A 20626-nucleotide genomic window follows, 5' to 3' on the forward strand; every position below is an offset into this window, starting at 1 on the left:
TGGTCAGGTGGGATGGTAGCGTCCCACGTACCCTAGAGAGGTTAATAAAAGCATGACATGCATAATCACATTTGCGGTCACTTTTGATAATGGTGTTTTCCTGTTAATGGAACATTCACGCTTATGACCTATTGCTGTGTGCACATTGCTGTGCTTATAATGTGAAGAAATAGCCTAATAGTTTATCAACATTTGAAGCTAAACGTTCTGATCTGTTGCATTAGCCTCATTGTGTAAAAAAGGGATTTGGATGCTAGTGGTTGTATTAATTTGCAAACTATTGCATCCCACAACTGTCTTAGACTATGTTTGAAATATTTATTTCTCGCACAGAATAGGTCAACTTTTGTACTAATGGGGGATAGTAGATTGACATAGGCTAGTGCTTTTGATGTTCGTTAGGCCTACTGATCTTGTTGGCTGACGAAAATTAAATGTGGACAGTTCTTCCAATATCTACATGCGCAGTTGCGTCCCTGATGTGTCTGTTTTCACTTGTAGCCTGTGAGAAAGACCTGATCACGTGACAGAGAGCTATGTGAGTGAGAGGTGCTTCGGAGCACGTAGGGAGAAGGGAATTATAATTATTATATTCAGCTCAAGGGCACAACTGCCACAAAAGGCAAATATTTTTTTAGAGGGCATTACGGCCACATAATGGGGATGACGCTGGGAATTTCGAGACATTATCAAGTGCTTGTCAAATTGTGAATGGAGAGACTGATGAAGTGTGTACAGCCTGCACAAAAAAATGCTTTTTAATGCAATTTTTTACAAATAATTCTAGAGTCGCATCAATATATAAAAAAATCAAAACATATACCCCAACGTTTGTAGAACAAAGTTACATTAATACATTTAAATTAAGCATATAGGAGTACCTGTTTCTTTGTTAACCGCTCAACACAGAATAGCTGCATATGAGCACTTCCTCAAATCATTGAGAAAATATTACTATTTTATTCAGCTTTCTTCAATGGTATTCTTCATACTATAAAGTAATATAAAATAATCCCATTCTAACCAAATCTTGTCTGCTAAATGAACTAGTGCAGCCCATAGCCATATGACATAGCCGGATCAGGACCTAACATAAGGACAACTCAGAGTATGCTATTCTGTTCTTCTTCATATCATGTTTCTTTAGACCTGTCTGTAATAAATAATGGAGGCTATATTACATGGATTTATTAGACTTTTTAAAATGTAGATGTTCCAAAGGTCTGCGTTAGTGGCTTGTAGGCTATGTGTGGAAGCTAGAAGATGCTAAATGTGTTAATGTTAATTAATGGTCAATTACCGTGAGACCGGCAGTTATTTGCTTGACATTCACCAGCTGGCATTATTCAGTGACAGCTAAAGCCCTACATGTGACTACCTGCTGCAGTACTGTACTGGTGTTATGTGTCCCCCTTAACAGATAAAGAAATGGAGTGCAATCCTCCAAAAAGGTTCAATAATGATCCAATCCTATGGCAGTAACAAGACAAAGTGTATTCCACAGAAGAACAGGCAAACACAGTTTTAATCACAGTTCACCAAGAACATTGATTGACAACAGGGGGTGATTGATCCGGTCGGTAATGAGCAGTAACTTCCATTTATAGAGGGTTCTTGATCACAGTAATTAGAATAGATGCACAGCATCTGCCACAAACCTAGGCTACCCTCGTCAATAGCGTCCTTGCTTCCTATAGTGCACCACACCAGCCTGGCTCTCCCTCCTCTTATGGCCATTACCACCAAGCAAATCAAAGCACATCAGCTACACAGCAGCAGGCCTGATGGCTCCATCTCCCCCCACATTCTAATCATGGTGAAAGTCATTCCTCATCAAGCCCCTGAGGTGGGCACGTGCCTGGCACACACAAACACACAAATCCATAGGGAGCCTGACTCTGTGTGTGTGCTCGTGTTAAGCTAGGTCAGACATTAGCTTGAGGGAGGCAATACAAAGGCTTAGTGGAGGACTTGGTGTGTGTGAATTTTTTTTTCTCTTCCTCTCTCCCTCCTAGTAAAGGGTGTCTTGCAGTTTTGACGTGGTTTGGGATTAAAACAGTATTCGCTGCTATCAAAGACTGGTTTGGCTACAACTTCTGAGGGAGGATGGAAGGAGTGATGGGGAGGTGTGGACTCTGGATGAGTCATGTAATTGCTGGCTGAACAGCATGAGGTCTGAAACAAGTTGGGGTGCTCATCTTCTGCAGCTTGAAGTCAATAATCATTTTTGTAGTTTTCTAGTTCAGACTCAGAAATTGCGTTGTATTGCGGGTTTTAACAAAACCACAGTCATTCTATTCTTTGTTGAAGAGAAGTCTTTGTAGAGTTCTCATTAGGTAATATGGGTTTCTGTGTTATTCAAAGCAGAGCTTCAGCTCCATTTCTATTCAGTTACAATTTGCATGCGTTTGTGAATTTCCCACCTAGGAGTTCCTTTCTATTCTATTCTGTCACCTAGGAGTTCCATTCTATTCTACTCTCCCACCAAGGAGTTCCTTTCTATTCTATTCTGTCACCTAGGAGTTCCATTCTATTCTATTCTCCCACCCAGGAGTTCCATTCTATTCTATTCTCCCACCTAGGAGTTCCATTCTATTCTATTCTGTCACCTAGGAGTTCCATTCTATTCCACTCTCCCACCCAGGAGTTCCATTCTATTCTACTCTCCCACCCAGGAGTTCCATTCTATTCTATTCTCCCACCTAGGAGTTCCATTCTATTCTATTCTCCCACCTAGGAGTTCCATTCTATTCTACTGTCCCACCCAGGAGTTCCATTCTATTCCACTCTCCCACCCAGGAGTTCCATTCTATTCTACTCTCCCACCCAGGAGTTCCATTCTATTCTATTCTCCCACCTAGGAGTTCCATTCTATTCTATTCTCCCACCTAGGAGTTCCAATCTATTATATTCTCCCACCTAGGAGTTCCAATCTATTCTATTCTCCCACCTAGGAGTTCCTTTCTATTCTATTCTGTCACCTAGGAGTTCCATTCCATTCTACTCTCCCACCAAGGAGTTCCATTCTATTCTACTCTCCCACCTAGGAGTTCCATTCTATTCTATTCTCCCACCTAGGAGTTCCTTTCTATTCTATTCTCCCACCTAGGAGTTCCATTCTATTCTACTCTCCCACCTAGGAGTTCCAATCTATTCTATTGTCCCACCTAGGAGTTCCATTCTATTCTACTCTCCCACCTAGGAGTTCCAATCTATTATATTCTCCCACCCAGGAGTTCCATTCTATTCCACTCTCCCACACAGGAGTTCCATTCTATTCTATTCTCCCACCTAGGAGTTCCATTCTATTCTATTTTCCCAACTAGGAGTTCCATTCTATTCTATTCTCCCACCTAGGAGTTCCATTCTATTCTACTCTCCCACCTAGGAGTTCCAATCTATTCTCCCACCTAGGAGTTCCATTCTATTCTATTCTCCCACCTAGGAGTTCCATTCTATTCTATTCTCCCACCAAGGCATTCCATTCTATTCTACTCTCCCACCTAGGCGTTCCATTCTATTCCACACTCCCACCTAGGAGTTCCAATCTATTCTATTCTCCAACCTAGGCGTTCCATTCTATTCCACTCTCCCACCTAGGAGTTCCAATCTATTCTATTCTCCCACCTAGGAGTTCCATTCTAATCCACTCTCCCACCCAGGAGCTCCATTCTATTCCACTCTCCCACCCAGGAGTTCCATTCTATTCTACTCTCCCACCTAGGAGTTCCATTCTATTCTACTCTCCCACCTAAGAGTTAAATTCTATTCTATTCTCCCACCTAGGAGTTCCTTTCTATTCTATTCTCCCACCTAGGAGTTCCATTCTATTCTATTCTCCCACCTAGGAGTTCCATTCTATTCTAGTCTCCCACCTAGGAGTTCCATTCTATTCCACTCTCCCACCCAGGAGTTCCATTCTATTCCACTCTCCCACCTAGGAGTTCCAATCTATTCTATTCTCCCACCTAGGAGTTCCATTCTATTCTCCCACCTAGGAGTTCCTTTCTATTCTATTCTCCCACCTAGGAGTTTCATTATATTCTACTCTCCCACCTAGGAGTTCCAATCTATTCTATTCTCCCACCTAGGAGTTCCATTCTATTCTATTCTCCCACCTAGGAGTTTCATTCTATTCTACTCTCCCACCTAGGAGTTTCATTATATTCTACTCTCCCACCTAGAAGTTCCATTATATTCTATTCTCCCACCTAGGCGTTCCATTCTATTCTACTCTCCCACCTAGGAGTTTCATTATATTTTACTCTCCCACCTAGAAGTTCCATTATATTCTACTCTCCCACCTAGGAGTTCCATTCTATTCTAGTCTCCCACCTAGGAGTTCCATTCTATTCTATCATCTAGGAGTTCCATTCTATTCTATTCTCCCACCTAGGAGTTCCATTCTATTCTATTCTCCCACCTAGGAGTTCCATTCTATTCTATTCTCCCAACTAGGAGTTCCATTCTATTCTATTCTCCCACCTAGGAGTTCCATTCTATTCTTTTATCCCACCTAGGAGTTCCAATCTATTCTCCCACCTAGGAGTTCCAATCTATTCTATTCTCCCACCTAGGAGTTCCATTCTATTCTATTCTCCCACCTAGGAGTTTCATCCTATTCTATTCTGTCACCAAGGCGTTCCATTCTATTCTACTCTCCCACCTAGGCGTTCCATTCTATTCCACACTCCCACCTAGGAGTTCCATTCTATTCTATTCTCCCACCTAGGAGTTCCATTCTACTCTACTCTCCCACCTAGGCGTTCCATTCTATTCTACTCTCCCACCTAGGAGTTCCATTCTATTCTCCCACCTAGGAGTTCCATTCTATTCTAGTCTCCCACCTAGGCATTCCATTCTATTCTACTCTCCCACCTAGGAGTTCCATTCTATTCTCCCACCTAGGAGTTCCATTCTATTCTAGTCTCCCACCTAGGCATTCCATTCTATTCTATTCTCCCACCTAGGAGTTCCATTCTATTCTAGTCTCCCACCTAGGAGTTCCATTCTATTCCACTCTCCCACCCAGGAGTTCCATTCTATTCTATTCTCCCACCTAGGAGTTCCAATCTATTCTATTCTCCCACCTAGGAGTTCCATTCTATTCTATTCTCCCACCTAGGAGTTCCATTCTATTCTATTCTCCCACCTAGGAGTTTCATTATATTCTACTCTCCCACCTAGGAGTTCCAATCTATTCTATTCTCCCACCTAGGAGTTCCATTCTATTCTATTCTCCCACCTAGGAGTTTCATTCTATTCTACTCTCCCACCTAGGAGTTTCATTATATTCTACTCTCCCACCTAGAAGTTCCATTATATTCTACTCTCCCACCTAGGAGTTCCATTCTATTTCACACTCCCACCTAGGAGTTCCTATTGCTTTGTTTACAATCCTGAATTGTTTTGATCCTGTATTGTGATTCACACATTAAAGTCGAAGACAGAACATCTACTACCGCAGAGCATAAACAATCACGTTGTATGGTGCTGTGATTGTCTGTGATTGTTTCTCTGTGTGGGTGCATGTGAGTAGGTACATAATACAATGCAACATTACTGTAAATGAAGGCACAATGGTACATCCTTCACATACACACAACACCTGCAGGCTGTGTTTGTGTTTGTGTTGTGTGTGTGTGTGTGTGTGTGTGTGTGTGTGTGTGTGTGTGTGTGTGTACAGTATGTGTCTCTGACCTGTCCCCAGGAGCCAGTGACCCATTGGGTACAGGGTTGGCTGTTACAGGTCTGGATGTTGCTGGGCTGATGGTCCTCGTCACAGCGATCCTCTTCTGGACAGGTAACCAGACGCTGCTGCTCCCCTCCCCCACACACCTCAGAGCACTGGGAAACCACACACACACACACACACACACACACACACACACACACACACACACACACACACACACACACACACACTTTTAAGGATAACCATGACTGTGCGTAGTGCTTTTCAGACAGTCTCAAAGCACTTAACATTGCATGAGGTGAACTATGTGGGTAACTCCTTATTACACATCAACTATCACAGTGATAACTCCTTATTACACATCAACTATCACAGGGATAACTCCTTATTACACATCAACTATCACAGTGAATATAACCCCTTATTACACAACTATCACAGTGAATATAACCCCTTATTACACATCAACTATCACCAGTGAATATAACCCCCTTATTACACATCAACTATCACAGGTGAATATCAACCCCTTATTACACATCAACTATCACAGTGAATACAACCCCTTATTACACATCAACTATCACAGTGAATATAACCCCTTATTACACATCAACTATCACAGTGATAACTCCTTATTACACATCAACTATCACAGTGATAACTCCTTATTACACATCAACTATCACAGTGAATATAACCCCTTATTACACATCAACTATCACAGTGAATATAACCCCTTATTACACATCAACTATCACAGTGAATACAACCCCTTATTACACATCAACTATCACAGTGAATATAACCCCTTATTACACATCAACTATCACAGTGATAACTCCTTGTTACACATCAACTATCACAGTGATAACTCCTTATTACACATCAACTATCACAGTGAATATAACCCCTTATTACACATCAACTATCACAGTGAATATAACCCCTTATTACACATCAACTATCACAGTGAATACAACCCCTTATTACACATCAACTATCACAGTGAATATAACCCCTTATTACACATCAACTATCACAGTGATAACTCCTTATTACACATCAACTATCACAGTGATAACTCCTTATTACACATCAACTATCACAGTGATAACTCCTTATTACACATCAACTATCACCTGTGAATATAACCCCTTATTACACATCAACTATCACAGTGAATATAACTCCTTATTACACATCAACTATCACAGTGATAACTCCTTATTACACATCAACTACCACAGTGAATATAACCCATTATTACACATCAACTATCACAGTGAATATAACCCCTTATTACACATCAACTATCACAGTGATAACCCCTTATTACACATCAACTATCACAGTGATGATAACTCCTTATTACACATCAACTATCACAGTGATGATAACTCCTTATTACACATCAACTATCACAGTGATGATAACTCCTTATTACAAATGAACTGTCACAGAAGATAACCCCAAATATCACAGTGAGAGGTTAGGCATAACTATGGGTAGTAAGGAGAGAGGTAAGGAGAGAAGGAGATGGGAGAAAAGGATTTAACTAACCTGTCCCCAGGAAGAAGAGTACCAGTCCAGGCAGGGCTGGGGTAGGCAGGGCATGCGGGACACTGGCCGGGTAGACACGGTCTGACAGTGGAAGGGCCGCAAAGGCCTCTGGTCCCTGGTGTCAAAGCACTGGATCTCACGCAGGGTCACCCCACCACCACAGTTCTTGGAACACTGGGGCGAAAGAGGGTGAGAGGGACGGGACTTAAACAATCCTGTTATTATGATAAAAAGTTGCTTGATACTATACTGACTGATTTATTATTAATGCATTAATATTCCATTGTCCCATCATTGTTATTGCGATACAACATTCCATTATCGTCCCATGCCTGAGTCATGGTACAACATTCCATTATCGTCCCATTCATGAGTTATCGCTACACCATTCCATTATCGGCCCATCCCTGAGTTATCGCTACACCAGTCCATTATCGTCCCATTCATGAGTTATCGCTACACCATTCCATTATCGGCCCATCCCTGAGTTATCGCTACACCAGTCCATTATCGTCCCATTCATGAGTTATCGCTACACCATTCCATTATCGGCCCATCCCTGAGTTATCGCTACACCAGTCCATTATCGTCCCATTCATGAGTTATCGCTACACCATTCCATTATCGGCCCATCCCTGAGTTATCGCTACACCAGTCCATTATCGTCCCATTCATGAGTTATCGCTACACCATTCCATTATCGGCCCATCCCTGAGTTATCGCTACACCATTCCATTATCGGCCCATCCCTGAGTTATCGCTACACCATTCCATTATCGTCCCATGCCTGAGTCATGATACAACATTCCATTATCGAACCATCCCTGAGTTATCGCTACAACACTCCCTTATCATCCCCGAGCTATCGCTACAACATTCCCTTATCATCCCCGAGCTATCGCTACAACATTCCCTTATCATCCCTGAGTTATCGCTACAACACTCCCTTATCAACCCCGAGCTATCGCTACAACATTCCCTTATCATCCCCGAGCTATCGCTACAACACTCCCTTATCATCCCTGAGTTATCGCTACAACATTCCCTTATCATCCCCGAGCTATCGCTACAACACTCCCTTATCATCCCTGAGTTATCGCTACAACATTCCCTTATCATCCCCGAGCTATCGCTACAACACTCCCTTATCATCCCCGAGCTATCGCTACAACATTCCCTTATCATCCCCGAGCTATCGCTACAACATTCCCTTATCATCCCTGAGCTATCGCTACAACACTCCCTTATCATCCCCGAGCTATCGCTACAACATTCCCTTATCATCCCCGAGCTATCGCTACAACATTCCCTTATCATCCCTGAGCTATCGCTACAACATTCCCTTATCATCCCTGAGTTATCGCTACAACATTCCCTTATCATCCCCGAGCTATCGCTACAACATTCCCTTAACATCCCTGAGTTATCGCTACAACATTCCCTTATCATCCCCGAGCTATCGCTACAACATTCCCTTATCATCCCCGAGCTATCGCTACAACATTCCCTTATCATCCCCGTGCTATCGCTAAAACATTCCATTATCGTCCACTCCCTGGTGTGGGGCCTCACCTTGGTCCAGTTTCCTATCCTCCAGGAGGAGCAGGGTCGGAGGTAGCAGCGCCGGGCCGGCACAGGCCTCTTGGTCAGGTCACAGTCAGACTCCAGTCCCGTGCTGCAGACCACCAGCCTCCAGATGGCCCCCAGACCACAGCTAGTAGAACACTGCAACACAAGGGGAGGCAGTGAGGAGTGAACCAGGCATCATTCAATGTCTTGTAATACACTAAGAGTTACAGCCCATTCAGATACATAGAGATTAGTCACGGAGGACAAAATACTTCCTCATTTAAAAACCCAACACATTGGAATACGAGAGACTGTTCTGTCTTTCTGTACAGAGTAAATGTGGTTGACTTTGAGAGAGAGTGCAAGTCATATTTGATTTCACTGTTAAAACACAGACAGAAAGTGGCATGCACTGTTTCATGACCTGTTGGGCTGATATATTTCCCTGCTGGCAATCTAAAAAGGTCAGAGAGCAGCCATTCATCATGATAGGAGAGTTGGGTTGTTTCTGTAGGAACCTGAGGCCAGGGTGACAGTATGTCAGCATAATAAAGGGATGGGGACATGAATAGTGGCACACTGCTGGGCCTTGTTCCTCCCACACACTACATTTACACCAGGGAGAATGTGTGGAATGCATAGAGAGTGGTGCAACTCACTGCGCTCCAGTTGCCGGCTCTCCAGAAGGAAGCTGTGGTGATTGGAGTTGAAGCTTGGCTTGGCACTGGGGTTGGCTCTGGTGTCCACCAGAGTGTGGTGGGAGAATGGGTTGGCAGAGTGGGCATGGCTGGCTCAGAGGACTGGGTGGGGGGTACGGCTGGCTCATGGGAATGGGTGGGGGACACGGCTGGCTCAGGGGAATGGGTGGGGGGCACGGCTGGATCAGGGGAATGGGTGGGGGGCACGGCTGGCTCAGGGGAATGGGTGGGGGGCACGGCTGGCTCAAGGGAATGGGTGGGGGGCACGGCTGGCTCAGGGGAATGGGTGGGGGGCACGGCTGGCTCAGGGGAATAGGTGGGGGGCACGGCTGGCTCAGGGGAATGGGTGGGGGACACGGCTGGCTCAGGGGAATGGGTGGGGGGCACGGCTGGCTCAGGGGAATGGGTGGGGGGCACGGCTGGCTCAGGGGAATGGGTGGGGGGCACGGCTGGCTCAGGGGAATGGGTGGGGGGCACGGCGGGCTCAGGGGAATGGGTGGGGGGCACGGCTGGCTCAGGGGAATGGGTGGGGGACACGGCTGGCTCAGGGGAATGGGTGGGGGGCACGGCGGGCTCAGGGGAATGGGTGGGGGGCACGGCTGGCTCAGGGGAATGGGTGGGGGACACGGCGGGCTCAGGGGAATTGCTAGGGGACACGGCTGGCTCAGACTGGGTGAGGGGCATGGGTTTCGTGCCATCCTGGGGAGTGGTTGTGGTGACATCCACTGGGGGCTGGTATGTGAGGGGAGGGTCCATGCCCCTGGATCTCAGCATGGGGGGGATGAGGATCTCATTATAGTCAATCTCTGACCACCCGTATGGGGAGGGGACTGGAGGGCCCGCATTGGCCCCTTTAGATGGAGTTGGCCCAGTCGTGGAGGACTGTGCTGAAATGTCTGTCTCTAACTGGGCTGTGGCTGGCTCTGTCTCTGCTAACATTGACGGAGGTGGAGACTGAGGGTCTCCTTCCAGATGAGTGGAAGGAGGGGAGTCACTTCCAGGTGGAGACTGAGGGTCTCCTTCCAGATGAGTGGAAGGAGGGGAGTCACTTCCAGGTGGAGACTGAGGGTCTCCTTCCAGATAAGTAGGAGGAGAGGAGTCACTTCCAGTTGTTGATGTGCTGTGTTTGATGTTCTCCTGGTTTCCTGAGAGTGAATGGGAAAGAGGTGGGGGAGGAGAGGGTGGAAGATGTGGCTCCTGAGACACAGGACGTGAGGTCACGGTGAAGTCACTGTCGGTGACCCCTAAATTGACTTCGCTATCAGCTTTGGGCCCAATTTCAAAGTCCTGCTGATCAAAGTCTGGTTCACCAGGGAAAACGCCATTGTAATCCTCAGTGGAGTCTGGGGCTGGTGGCGCGTATGGAAGAGAAGTGGTTGCCTCCCATTGGGACAGGGTTGTGGTGAAAAAGCTGTCCTCGTATGTTTCAAACTCAAACACAGGGCCTGGGGAAGGTGGATCCAGGGGTGGAACCGGGCTCTCCGTTTCATCTTGGTAGCCAGGGGATTGTAGTCCAATTGCAGTCTCCTGGTGGGAATTGTAGTCCAAAACACCCACTTCTTTCACCTTTTCTACCATTGTTGTGGGTACGGTGCCATCTTCATAGTCATGGCTGACAGGGGAAGTGGTGGTACATTCGATGGTTGTACCAACATTGCCGTCTTCCACATCAAAATGGACATAAATGTCAGTGTTTTCATCATCCTTTTCTTCACTCTGGGGCCCATGTGTGTTGTCAGTGGTCCCCATGCTAGTGGACACCGGGCTGGCTGCTGAGCTGAGGTAATGAGGCCAACCAAAATTACCGTTTGTTCCTTTCCAGCTTTGTGAAAACCTGGTCTCTATAACTGGTGCTGAGGGTGTGGTGGAAACAGGTAGAAAATAGTCCTCTGAAAGGAGTACATCCTCCTCCTCTCGCTCTACTTCATTGGGCTTCGCCGTCTGTGGTCTTCCATCAACCTCTACATTGTCCAGGTTAGGGTCTTGTGGTTCCTCAACTTCCCTAATGAAAGGAGTCGTCTTAAAAGTGGTAGAAATGGGTGAGGTAGCTGTGGGAGGATCTGTTGTAGTTTCTCTGTAAACATGTTCTTCTGCACTAGAGCTTGGTTTAGGCTCCTGTTGTGGATCTAGTCCAAGATCACCCACCAAGTCTTTACCGTTGTTCCCCAAGCCAAAGTCATAGGAAATGTCCTCGTGGAATTTGATGAAGTTGTAGTCGTAGTAAAAATCGTCCACCGGTACATTGTTTTTGGCTGAGTTGTCAGTAGTCTTGTCAATGTGATTCGGGTGGGGGATGATGTTATTCAGATTGTTAGGGGCCCTTGGCTGAGTTCTAGTCGTACTGTGTTTGGGCAGGGGGTTGGAGTCAGGGATGGAGTTGATTTCGTTGATTTCCTTGCTGGACGAGCCACTGCCAGACCAGTCGTTGCTGCCACCGAAGACGTCGATGATTTGAGGACAGTCCTGGAGGTAGCATGGAGTAAGGGAACTAGGATTCTTTCGGGGGTCACAGTCTACCCCTGTGTTTCTGGAACAGACAACCTTACGGCTCCGCACACCACCGCCACACGTCAGCGAGCACTATGGGAGAAGCAGAGGAGGGTCAGATTAGGACAGACTGGTAACTGATCGATAACACAGCTTTATATTTATAACCGCTAAACACTAGTTTGAGTGCCAACTTCATAAACAACATGGTACTGTACACATAATCTTCAGGAACTGTCCACCTCCTCTACTCTTCAGGACCTGTCCACCTCCTCTACCCTTCATGACCTGTCCACCTCCTCTACTCTTCAGGACCTGTCCACCTCCTCTACCCTTCATGACCTGTCCACCTCCTCTACCTTTCCTGACCTGTCCACCTCCTCTACCCTTCCTGACCTGTCCACCGCCTCTACCCTTCCTGACCTGTCCATCTCCTTCCTCTACCCTTCCTGACCTGTCCACCTCCTTCCTCTACCCTTCCTGACCTGTCCACCTCCTCTACCCTTCCTGACCTGACCTGTCCACCTCCATCCTCTACCCTTCCTGACCTGTCCACCTCCTTCCTCTACCCTTCCTGACCTGTCCACCTCCGTCCTCTACCCTTCCTGACCTGACCTGTCCACCTCCATCCTCTACCCTTCCTGACCTGTCCACCTCCATCCTCTACCCTTCCTGACCTGTCCACCTCCTCTCCTCTACCCTTCCTGACCTGTCCACCTCCTTCCTCTACCCTTCCTGACCTGTCCACCTCCTTCCTCTACCCTTCCTGACCTGTCCACCTCCTTCCTCTACCCTTCCTGACCTGACCTGTCCACCTCCTTCCTCTACCCTGACCTGTCCACCTCCTTCCTCTACCCTTCCTGACCTGTCCACCTCCTCTCCTCTACCCTTCCTGACCTGTCCACCTCCTTCCTCTACCCTTCCTGACCTGTCCACCTCCTTCCTCCACCTCCTTCCTCTACCCTTCCTGACCTGTCCACCTCCTCTACCCTTCCTGACCTGTCCACCTCCTCTACCCTTCCTGACCTGTCCACCTCCTCTCCTCTTCCTGACCTGTCCACCTCTTCCTGACCTGTCCACCTCTTCCTGACCTGTCCACCTCCTCTACCCTTCCTGACCTGTCCACATCCTCCCTCTACCCTTCCTGACCTGTCCACCTCCTTCCTCTACCCTTCCTGACCTGTCCACCTCCTTCCTCTACCCTTCCTGACCTGTCCACCTCCTTCCTCTACCCTTCCTGACCTGTCCACCTCCTTCCTCTACCCTTCCTGACCTGTCCACCTCCTCTCCACTTCATGACCTGTCCACCTCCTCCTGACCTGTCCACCTCCTCTACCCTTCAGGACCTGTCCACCTCCTCTACCCTTCCTGACCTGTCCACATCCTCTACCCTTCCTGACCTGTCCACCTCCTTCCTCTACCCTTCCTGACCTGTCCACCTCCTCTCCTCTTCATGACCTGTCCACCTCCTATCCTCTTCATGACATGTCCACCTCCTCATGACATGTCCACCTCCTCTACCCTTCCTGACCTGTCCACCTCCTCTCCTCTTCATGACATGTCCACCTCCTCATGACATGTCCACCTCCTCTACCCTTCCTGACCTGTCCACCTCCTCTACCCTCCAGGACCTGTCCACCTCCTCTACCCTCCAGGACCTGTCCACATCCTCTACCCTCCAGGACGTGTCCACCTCCTCTACCCTTCCTGACCTGTCCACCTCCTCTACCCCTTATTGGTGCTCATAAGAGTTATCACTTACAATTAGGTGAGTATACATTTTAATTAGGTTATACACTGTGTGTTAGCTGCTTCCTCAAAATCTTTCCCATGCCTACTCCACTCAAATATCGTGGAACCAGAGTAAAACTAGCCTCTGTTTCAACTTGTACTCCCAGTGCAGAAAATTCAGCATTTTCCACATTAAACAAGACGAGACCAGATGTTCCTTCCTTCCTTAGCCTCTCCCTTCTCTGTGTGAGTCACTGCTGGAGCCATATCACATTCCCCTGAATGGCCTCCTCACCTCTGACCAGTTGCCTGTCGACCAGTCCGCGGGGCAGGGGACATGAGCGTTACAGGGCGCCGCTGACTCAGGCCTGGGCATGTGGTGACATTCAGAGGGCTGCAGGGCTCTGTTCTCCTCCAGACCCACGGCCTGGATGCACAGCACCGTCCTCTTGGCCAAGCCCTTCTCACCGCACGTGGCCGAGCACTTCTGCCACTCGCCCACCCACCATCTGAATGGAACGGTCACGAAGAAAGACAGACAGAAAGTGTAATGTGTGTGTGTTTGCTGTGTGTGTGTGTGTGTTTATGCTTAGTGTATGTTTGAGAGGGTGCATTCTTTCTGGTGTGTTTATATATATATATATATATTTTTTTTTTTACCCCTTTCCCCCCCAATTTTGTGGTATCCAATTGGTAGTTATGGTCTTGTCTCATCGCTGCAACTCCCCTACGGACTCGGGAGAGGCGACGGTTGAGAGCCGTGCGTCTTCCGAAACACACAACCCAACCAAGCTGCACTGCTTCTTGACACAATGCCCACTTAACCCGGAAGCTATCCGCACCAATGTGTCGGAGGAAACACCGTACACCTGGCGACCGTGTCAGCGTGCACTGAGCCCGGCCCGCCACAGGAGTCGCTAGTGCACGATGGGACAAGGACATCCCTGCTGGCCAAACCCTCCCCTAACCCGGGCCAATTGTGCGCCGCCCCATGGGTCTTCCAGTCGTGTCCAGCTGTGACAGAGCCTGGACTCAAACCCAGAATCTCTAGCAGTACAGCTAGCATTGCGATGCAGTGCCTTAGACCACTGCGCCACCCGGGAGGCCTTTCTGGTGTGTTTACGAACGCATGTATGATTTGTGTGTATGTGCATGTGTGTGCATGTACGTGTGTGTGTGTTTACAAAGGTGTATGTGTGTGAGAGAGCATGCAAGCCCTACAGTGGGTCTTGTTCCAGTATAAATCTGGTCCTAGGGCCAAACTCACATGGCTGGGCAAAGCTCCTCATTGCAGCTGGCTCGTTTATCGTCAGGACGGGTCGACGGGTCACAGTAGCCCTCTTCTACTATCCCAGAGGTCCTCTCCACACAGTGAACAATCTGTCGCTGGACACCTGGAATTCCAGAGGGATACACAGGAACAGCTGTTAGAAATGACACACACACACACACACACACACACACACACACACACACACACACACACACACACACACACACACACACACACACACACACAGAAAGACCCCCCCCCACACACAGAAAGACCCCCCAAACACACACACACACACACAGAAAGTCCCCCCCACACACAGAAAGACCCCCCAAACACACACACACACACACACACACACACACACACACACACACACACACACACACACACACACACACACACACACAGAAAGACCCCCCCAAACACACACACACACAGAAAGACCCCCCCAAACACACACACACACACACACACACACACACACACACAGAAAGCCCCCCCCAAACACACACACACACACACAGAAAGACCCCCCAAACACACATAGAAAGACCCCCCCAAACACACACACACAGAAAGACCCCCCAAACACACACAGAAAGACCCCCCCAAACACACACACACAGAAAGACCCCCCCAAACACACACAGAAAGACCCCCCCAAACACACACACAGAAAGACCCCCCCAAACACACACACAGAAAGACCCCCCAAACACACACAGAAAGACCCCCCCAAACACACACACAAAGACCCCCCAAACACACACAGAAAGACCCCCCCAAACACACACACAGAAAGACCCACACAGATTCTAACACAGAATAACAGAGACAGACAGACATGTATACTTCACATACATACACCCACACACACACACACACACACACACACACACACACACACACACACACACACACACACACACACATCTAAAACGCAGACACACACCAAAGCACCCAGACATATCCTCAGACACGCATCAAGAAGCAGGTCTCAGAACAGAAACTCACACAGGCATGAACACAAGTCAAATGTTTCTACAGTTTAAGATACATTACTGATTAATAGCTTTCAAAGCAGATTCCTACAGTAAATGTTGGTCTGTCAACTGAGTTGCAGTAAACCCATCTACAATGCATTTGGAAAGAATTCAGACCCCTTGACTTTTTCCACATTTTGTTATTCTAAAATGGGTGAAATAAAATTGTAAAAATCCTCAGAAATCTACATACAAAACCCCATAATGACAAAGCAAAAAACTGTTTTTTAGACATTTTTACAAATGTATTTTAAAGAACATAATTTACATAGGTATTCAGACCCTTCGCTATGAGACTAGAAATTTAGCTCAGGTGCATCCTGTTTCCATTGATCATCCTTGAGATGATTTTACAACTTGATTGGAGTCCACCTGTGGTAAATTATATTGATTGGACATGATTTGGAAAGGCACACTCCTGTCTATATAAGTCTATATAAGGTCCCACAGTTGACAGTACATGTCAGAGCAAAAACCAAGCCATGGGATCTGGAACCACTCATATGTCCCTGCAGTAATTAATGGACCATAGACTGGGATCTGGAACCACTCATATGTCCCTGCAGTAATTAATGGACCATAGACTGGGATCTGGATGCTCTGGAACCACTCATATGTCCCTGCAGGCATTATGGGTTGTCAAATTACCACTGCAATTCAATTCTGGAAACATGGATGATTATTAAAAGACTGAATATAAATGAATGTTAGGCTAATACATTCTACTGCTATTCATCCTTAATGATGAATTATAGACATTCCTATACATTTTATACCCAGCAATATTAGGGTAACTTGAGATTTTGCAAAGGGGTTACTGTAAGTCAATGTTTACAGTAGTTTAAAACACAAAGAAATCTGAAATCCATTGGAGGCACATTTCTAATGATTCTCATAAAGTTCTGTCTAGCAAGCTGGGACTTGTCTGAATGCAGAACAGAAACTTTATTTTCCCTCTTCGTCTTCTGCTCGACTCACAGCTCTCTGAGACAACATCCCTCACGTCACACCTCATAGCCAGAACAAGCCTCAAATCTAGGGAGCCGCTGTGATGAGAGTTGTGGTTGTGAGACAGCGCTGGACAAGACAAGAAGGAAACCCCCTGAGGTGGCGAGACCAATTTATCTATTCCTCTCATCTTTCTCCCCGTCATTAGCCTCTACTCCCCCTCAGGGCTTCCAACCCATCTGAGCAGGGGCCAATCTCTCACCTCCGCTGGTCCTTCCTGCATTGGCCAGTGAGACGGCTTTGTCTGCTAGCTGACTTACACCTTGATTGACAAACCCTGGGAGAAGGAGGGGGAGGCACAGCAAACCCTGGGAGAGGGAGGGGAAGGCACAGCAAACCCTGGGAGAGGGAGGGGAAGGCACAGCAAACCCTGGGAGAGGGAGGGGGAGGCACAGCAAACCCCTGGGAGAGGGAGGGGGAGGCACAGCAAACCCTGGGAGAGGGAGGCACAGTAACCCCTGGGAGAGGGAGAGGGAGGCACAGAAACCTCTGGGAGAGGGAGGGGGAGGCACAGCAACCCCTGGGAGAGGGAGGGGGAGACACAGCAAACCCTGGGAGAGGGAGGCACGGCAAACCCTGGGAGAGGGAGGGGGAGGCACAGCAACCCCTGGGAGAGGGAGGGGGAGGCACAGCACCCCCTGGGAGAGGGAGGCACGGCAAACCCTGGGAGAGGGAGGGGGAGGCACAGCAACCCCTGGGAGAGGGAGGGGGAGGCACAGCAAACCCTGGGAGAGGGAGGGGGAGGCACAGCAAACCCCTGGGAGAGGCACAGCAACCCCTGGGAGAGGGAGGCACGGCAAACCCCGGGAGAGGGAGGCACGGCAAACCCTGGGAGAGGGAGGGGGAGGCACGGCAACCCCTGGGAGAGGGAGGGGGAGACACAGCAACCCCTGGGAGAGGGAAGGGGAGGCACAGCAACCCCTGGGAGAGGGAGGGGGAGGCACGGCAACCTCTGGGAGAGGGAGGGGGAGACACAGCAACCCCTGGGAGAGGGAAGGGGAGGCACAGCAACCCCTGGGAGAGGGAGGGGGAGGCACAGCAACCTCTGGGAGAGGGAGGGGGAGGCACAGCAACCTCTGGGAGAGGGAGGGGGAGGCACAGCAAACCCTGGGAGAGGGAGAGGGAGGCACAGAAACCTCTGGGAGAGGGAGGGGGAGGCACAGCAACCCCTGGGAGAGGGAGGGGGAGACACAGCAAACCCTGGGAGAGGGAGGCACGGCAAACCCTGGGAGAGGGAGGGGGAGGCACAGCACCCCCTGGGAGAGGGAGGGGGAGGCACAGCAAACCCTGGGAGAGGGAGGGGGAGGCACAGCAAACCCCTGGGAGAGGGAGGGGGAGGCACAGCAACCCCTGGGAGAGGGAGGCACGGCAAACCCCGGGAGAGGGAGGCACGGCAAACCCTGGGAGGAGGGAGGCACGGCAAACCCTGGGAGAGGGAGGGGGAGGCACGGCAACCCCTGGGAGAGGGAGGGGGAGGCACAGCAACCCCTGGGAGAGGGAGGGGGAGGCACAGCAACCCCTGGGAGAGGGAGGGGGAGGCACAGCTAACCCCCTGGGAGAGGGAGGGGGAGGCACAGCAACCCCTGGGAGAGGGAGGGGGAGGCACGGCAACCCCTGGGAGAGGGAGGGGGAGGCACAGCAACCCCTGGGAGAGGGAGGCACAGAAACCTCTGGGAGAGGGAGGGGGAGGCACAGCAACCCCTGGGAGAGGGAGGGGGAGACACAGCAAACCCTGGGAGAGGGAGGCACGGCAAACCCTGGGAGAGGGAGGGGGAGGCACAGCACCCCCTGGGAGAGGGAGGGGGTGCTATAAACGGAGCCCTGCTATGATAGGAAATGAAATATTCAGTGACAGCTATAGCAAACTATCATGTTCTGATATGATAAACACAGAGCAATGCCAATCTCTATCTCAGATTTACTCCACTATAATTGGGGAAAGAGGGAACTACTTATCCAGTCTAAACGAGGTTACATTATGCCAGACAGAATATGTCATCTCCACTGAGTATACAAAACATTAAGAACACCTGCTCTTTCCATGACATACACTGACCAGGTGAATCCAGGTGAAAGATATGATCCCTTATTGAGGTCAGTTGTTAAATCCACTTCAATCAGTGTAGATGAAGGGGAGGAGACGGGTTAAAGAAGAATTTTTAAGCCTTGAGACATGGATTGTGTATGTGTGCCATTCAGAGGGTAAATGGGCAAGACAAAAGATTTAAGTGACATTGAATGGGGTATGGTAGTAGGTACCAGGCGCACCGGTTTGTGTCAAGAACTGCAAAGCTGCTGGGTTTTTCACACTCAACAGTTTCCTGTGTGTATCAAGAATGGTCCACCACCGAAAAGACATCCAGCCAACTTGACAATTGTGGGAAGCATTGGAGTCAACATGGGCCAGCATCCCTGTGGAACGCCTTGTAGAGTCCATACCTTGTTGAATTGAGGCTGTTCTGTGGGCAAAAGCAGGTGCAACTCAATATTAGGAAGGTGTTCCTAATGCTTGATATACTCAGTTCATATTTCATCTGAAAAATCTGTGTGAACACAAGTCACTTGGCAAAGCTAGGACATCAAGTCGACGAGGTGCAAAGACTGCCTTCCAAGGCAAGGCAATGATCTCTTGAAAGGCCATTTGGCATAAAAGTAATCTCTGCTATCCACATCAGTTTATATGGGATAATGCAATCACAAACCAGAGGAGAGTCAGAGAGTTCTGTGTACAAGCAGACTTCAGTCCAACTACAGTAGGAGGCATGTCATCAGCCGCCTACATAGAAATAGCAAGAATTCACCCTGGCTTAGTATTCCAAAGAAGAAAGCCATTAAGCCATCATGGCTATAACAGAGGACAAAGATGCATCAGGATAATGACATCACAGTTCGGTGCGATTCTTTACAAAAAAATGATTGACTTAGTCAAAGATACACTTGAGTAGAGGCATTCAGCTACAGTTGTTGGAATTGCTTTTTTTGTCCTTATTATAATGCAAAACAGCATGGAATGCGGGGTCGTTATTAGTTGAATTAAATCGATTTGTTAGTTTTGTGATGTTCCTTTTTATAATCTAAATTCCTATATAAAAGGGCATAGAGGGGCAGTGTGTTGAGCACTGGGTGATAAAGTAAAGAAATAGGTTAGTCTGTGTAGTGAAATGGAAGGAAACAACTTAACATTCTTCAGGCAAGAAGAATGATGCCAGCACGCACACATAAAATACCCTGCATTTGTGAAATTCAAATCGAGCCTCCAATCTCCAGAAGGATACATATTTTAAAAACCCACTTATAGTTAAATTGCAATACTCCTATGAGTACCCGCTAAAGAGACAGGCTCTTAGTCACTTCCAGATTGTTCATAGAATTTGAAGACTGTATAGAGAAGCAAGACCATCTGTGCTCAAATTCCAACCTCAAATGGCCTAAAACTGAATTAATCACAGAAGCGTCTCATTTAATACGGGAGGCCTCTTGTGAATAAAAAGATGGTGCCTGTGCAGATGGGAAGCCATTTGATTAGATATTCAGGAGTCTTATGGCTTGGGGGTAA

At 48.2% G+C, this 20626-nt stretch overlaps 1 protein-coding gene across 1 annotated transcript in view; it reads right to left on the reverse strand.

Annotated features, from left to right (window-relative positions):
• LOC106592618 (A disintegrin and metalloproteinase with thrombospondin motifs 7) overlaps positions 1-20626 on the reverse strand; it is a 168529-nt gene that overhangs the window by 30982 nt on the left and 116921 nt on the right. Inside the window, exons 17-22 of the mRNA XM_082969738.1 lie at positions 15011-15137; positions 14039-14252; positions 9487-12105; positions 8831-8983; positions 7259-7432; positions 5701-5847 (exon numbers count right to left, since the gene is read on the reverse strand). Of these exons, the coding sequence (XP_082825864.1) occupies positions 5701-5847; positions 7259-7432; positions 8831-8983; positions 9487-12105; positions 14039-14252; positions 15011-15137 (3434 nt within the window). The remainder of the gene's footprint in view (positions 1-5700; positions 5848-7258; positions 7433-8830; positions 8984-9486; positions 12106-14038; positions 14253-15010; positions 15138-20626) is intronic.

This window comes from Salmo salar, chromosome 26 (genome assembly GCF_965601325.2).
Source record: "Salmo salar chromosome 26, fSalSal1, whole genome shotgun sequence".
NCBI classification, from domain to species: Eukaryota; Metazoa; Chordata; class Actinopteri; order Salmoniformes; family Salmonidae; genus Salmo; species Salmo salar.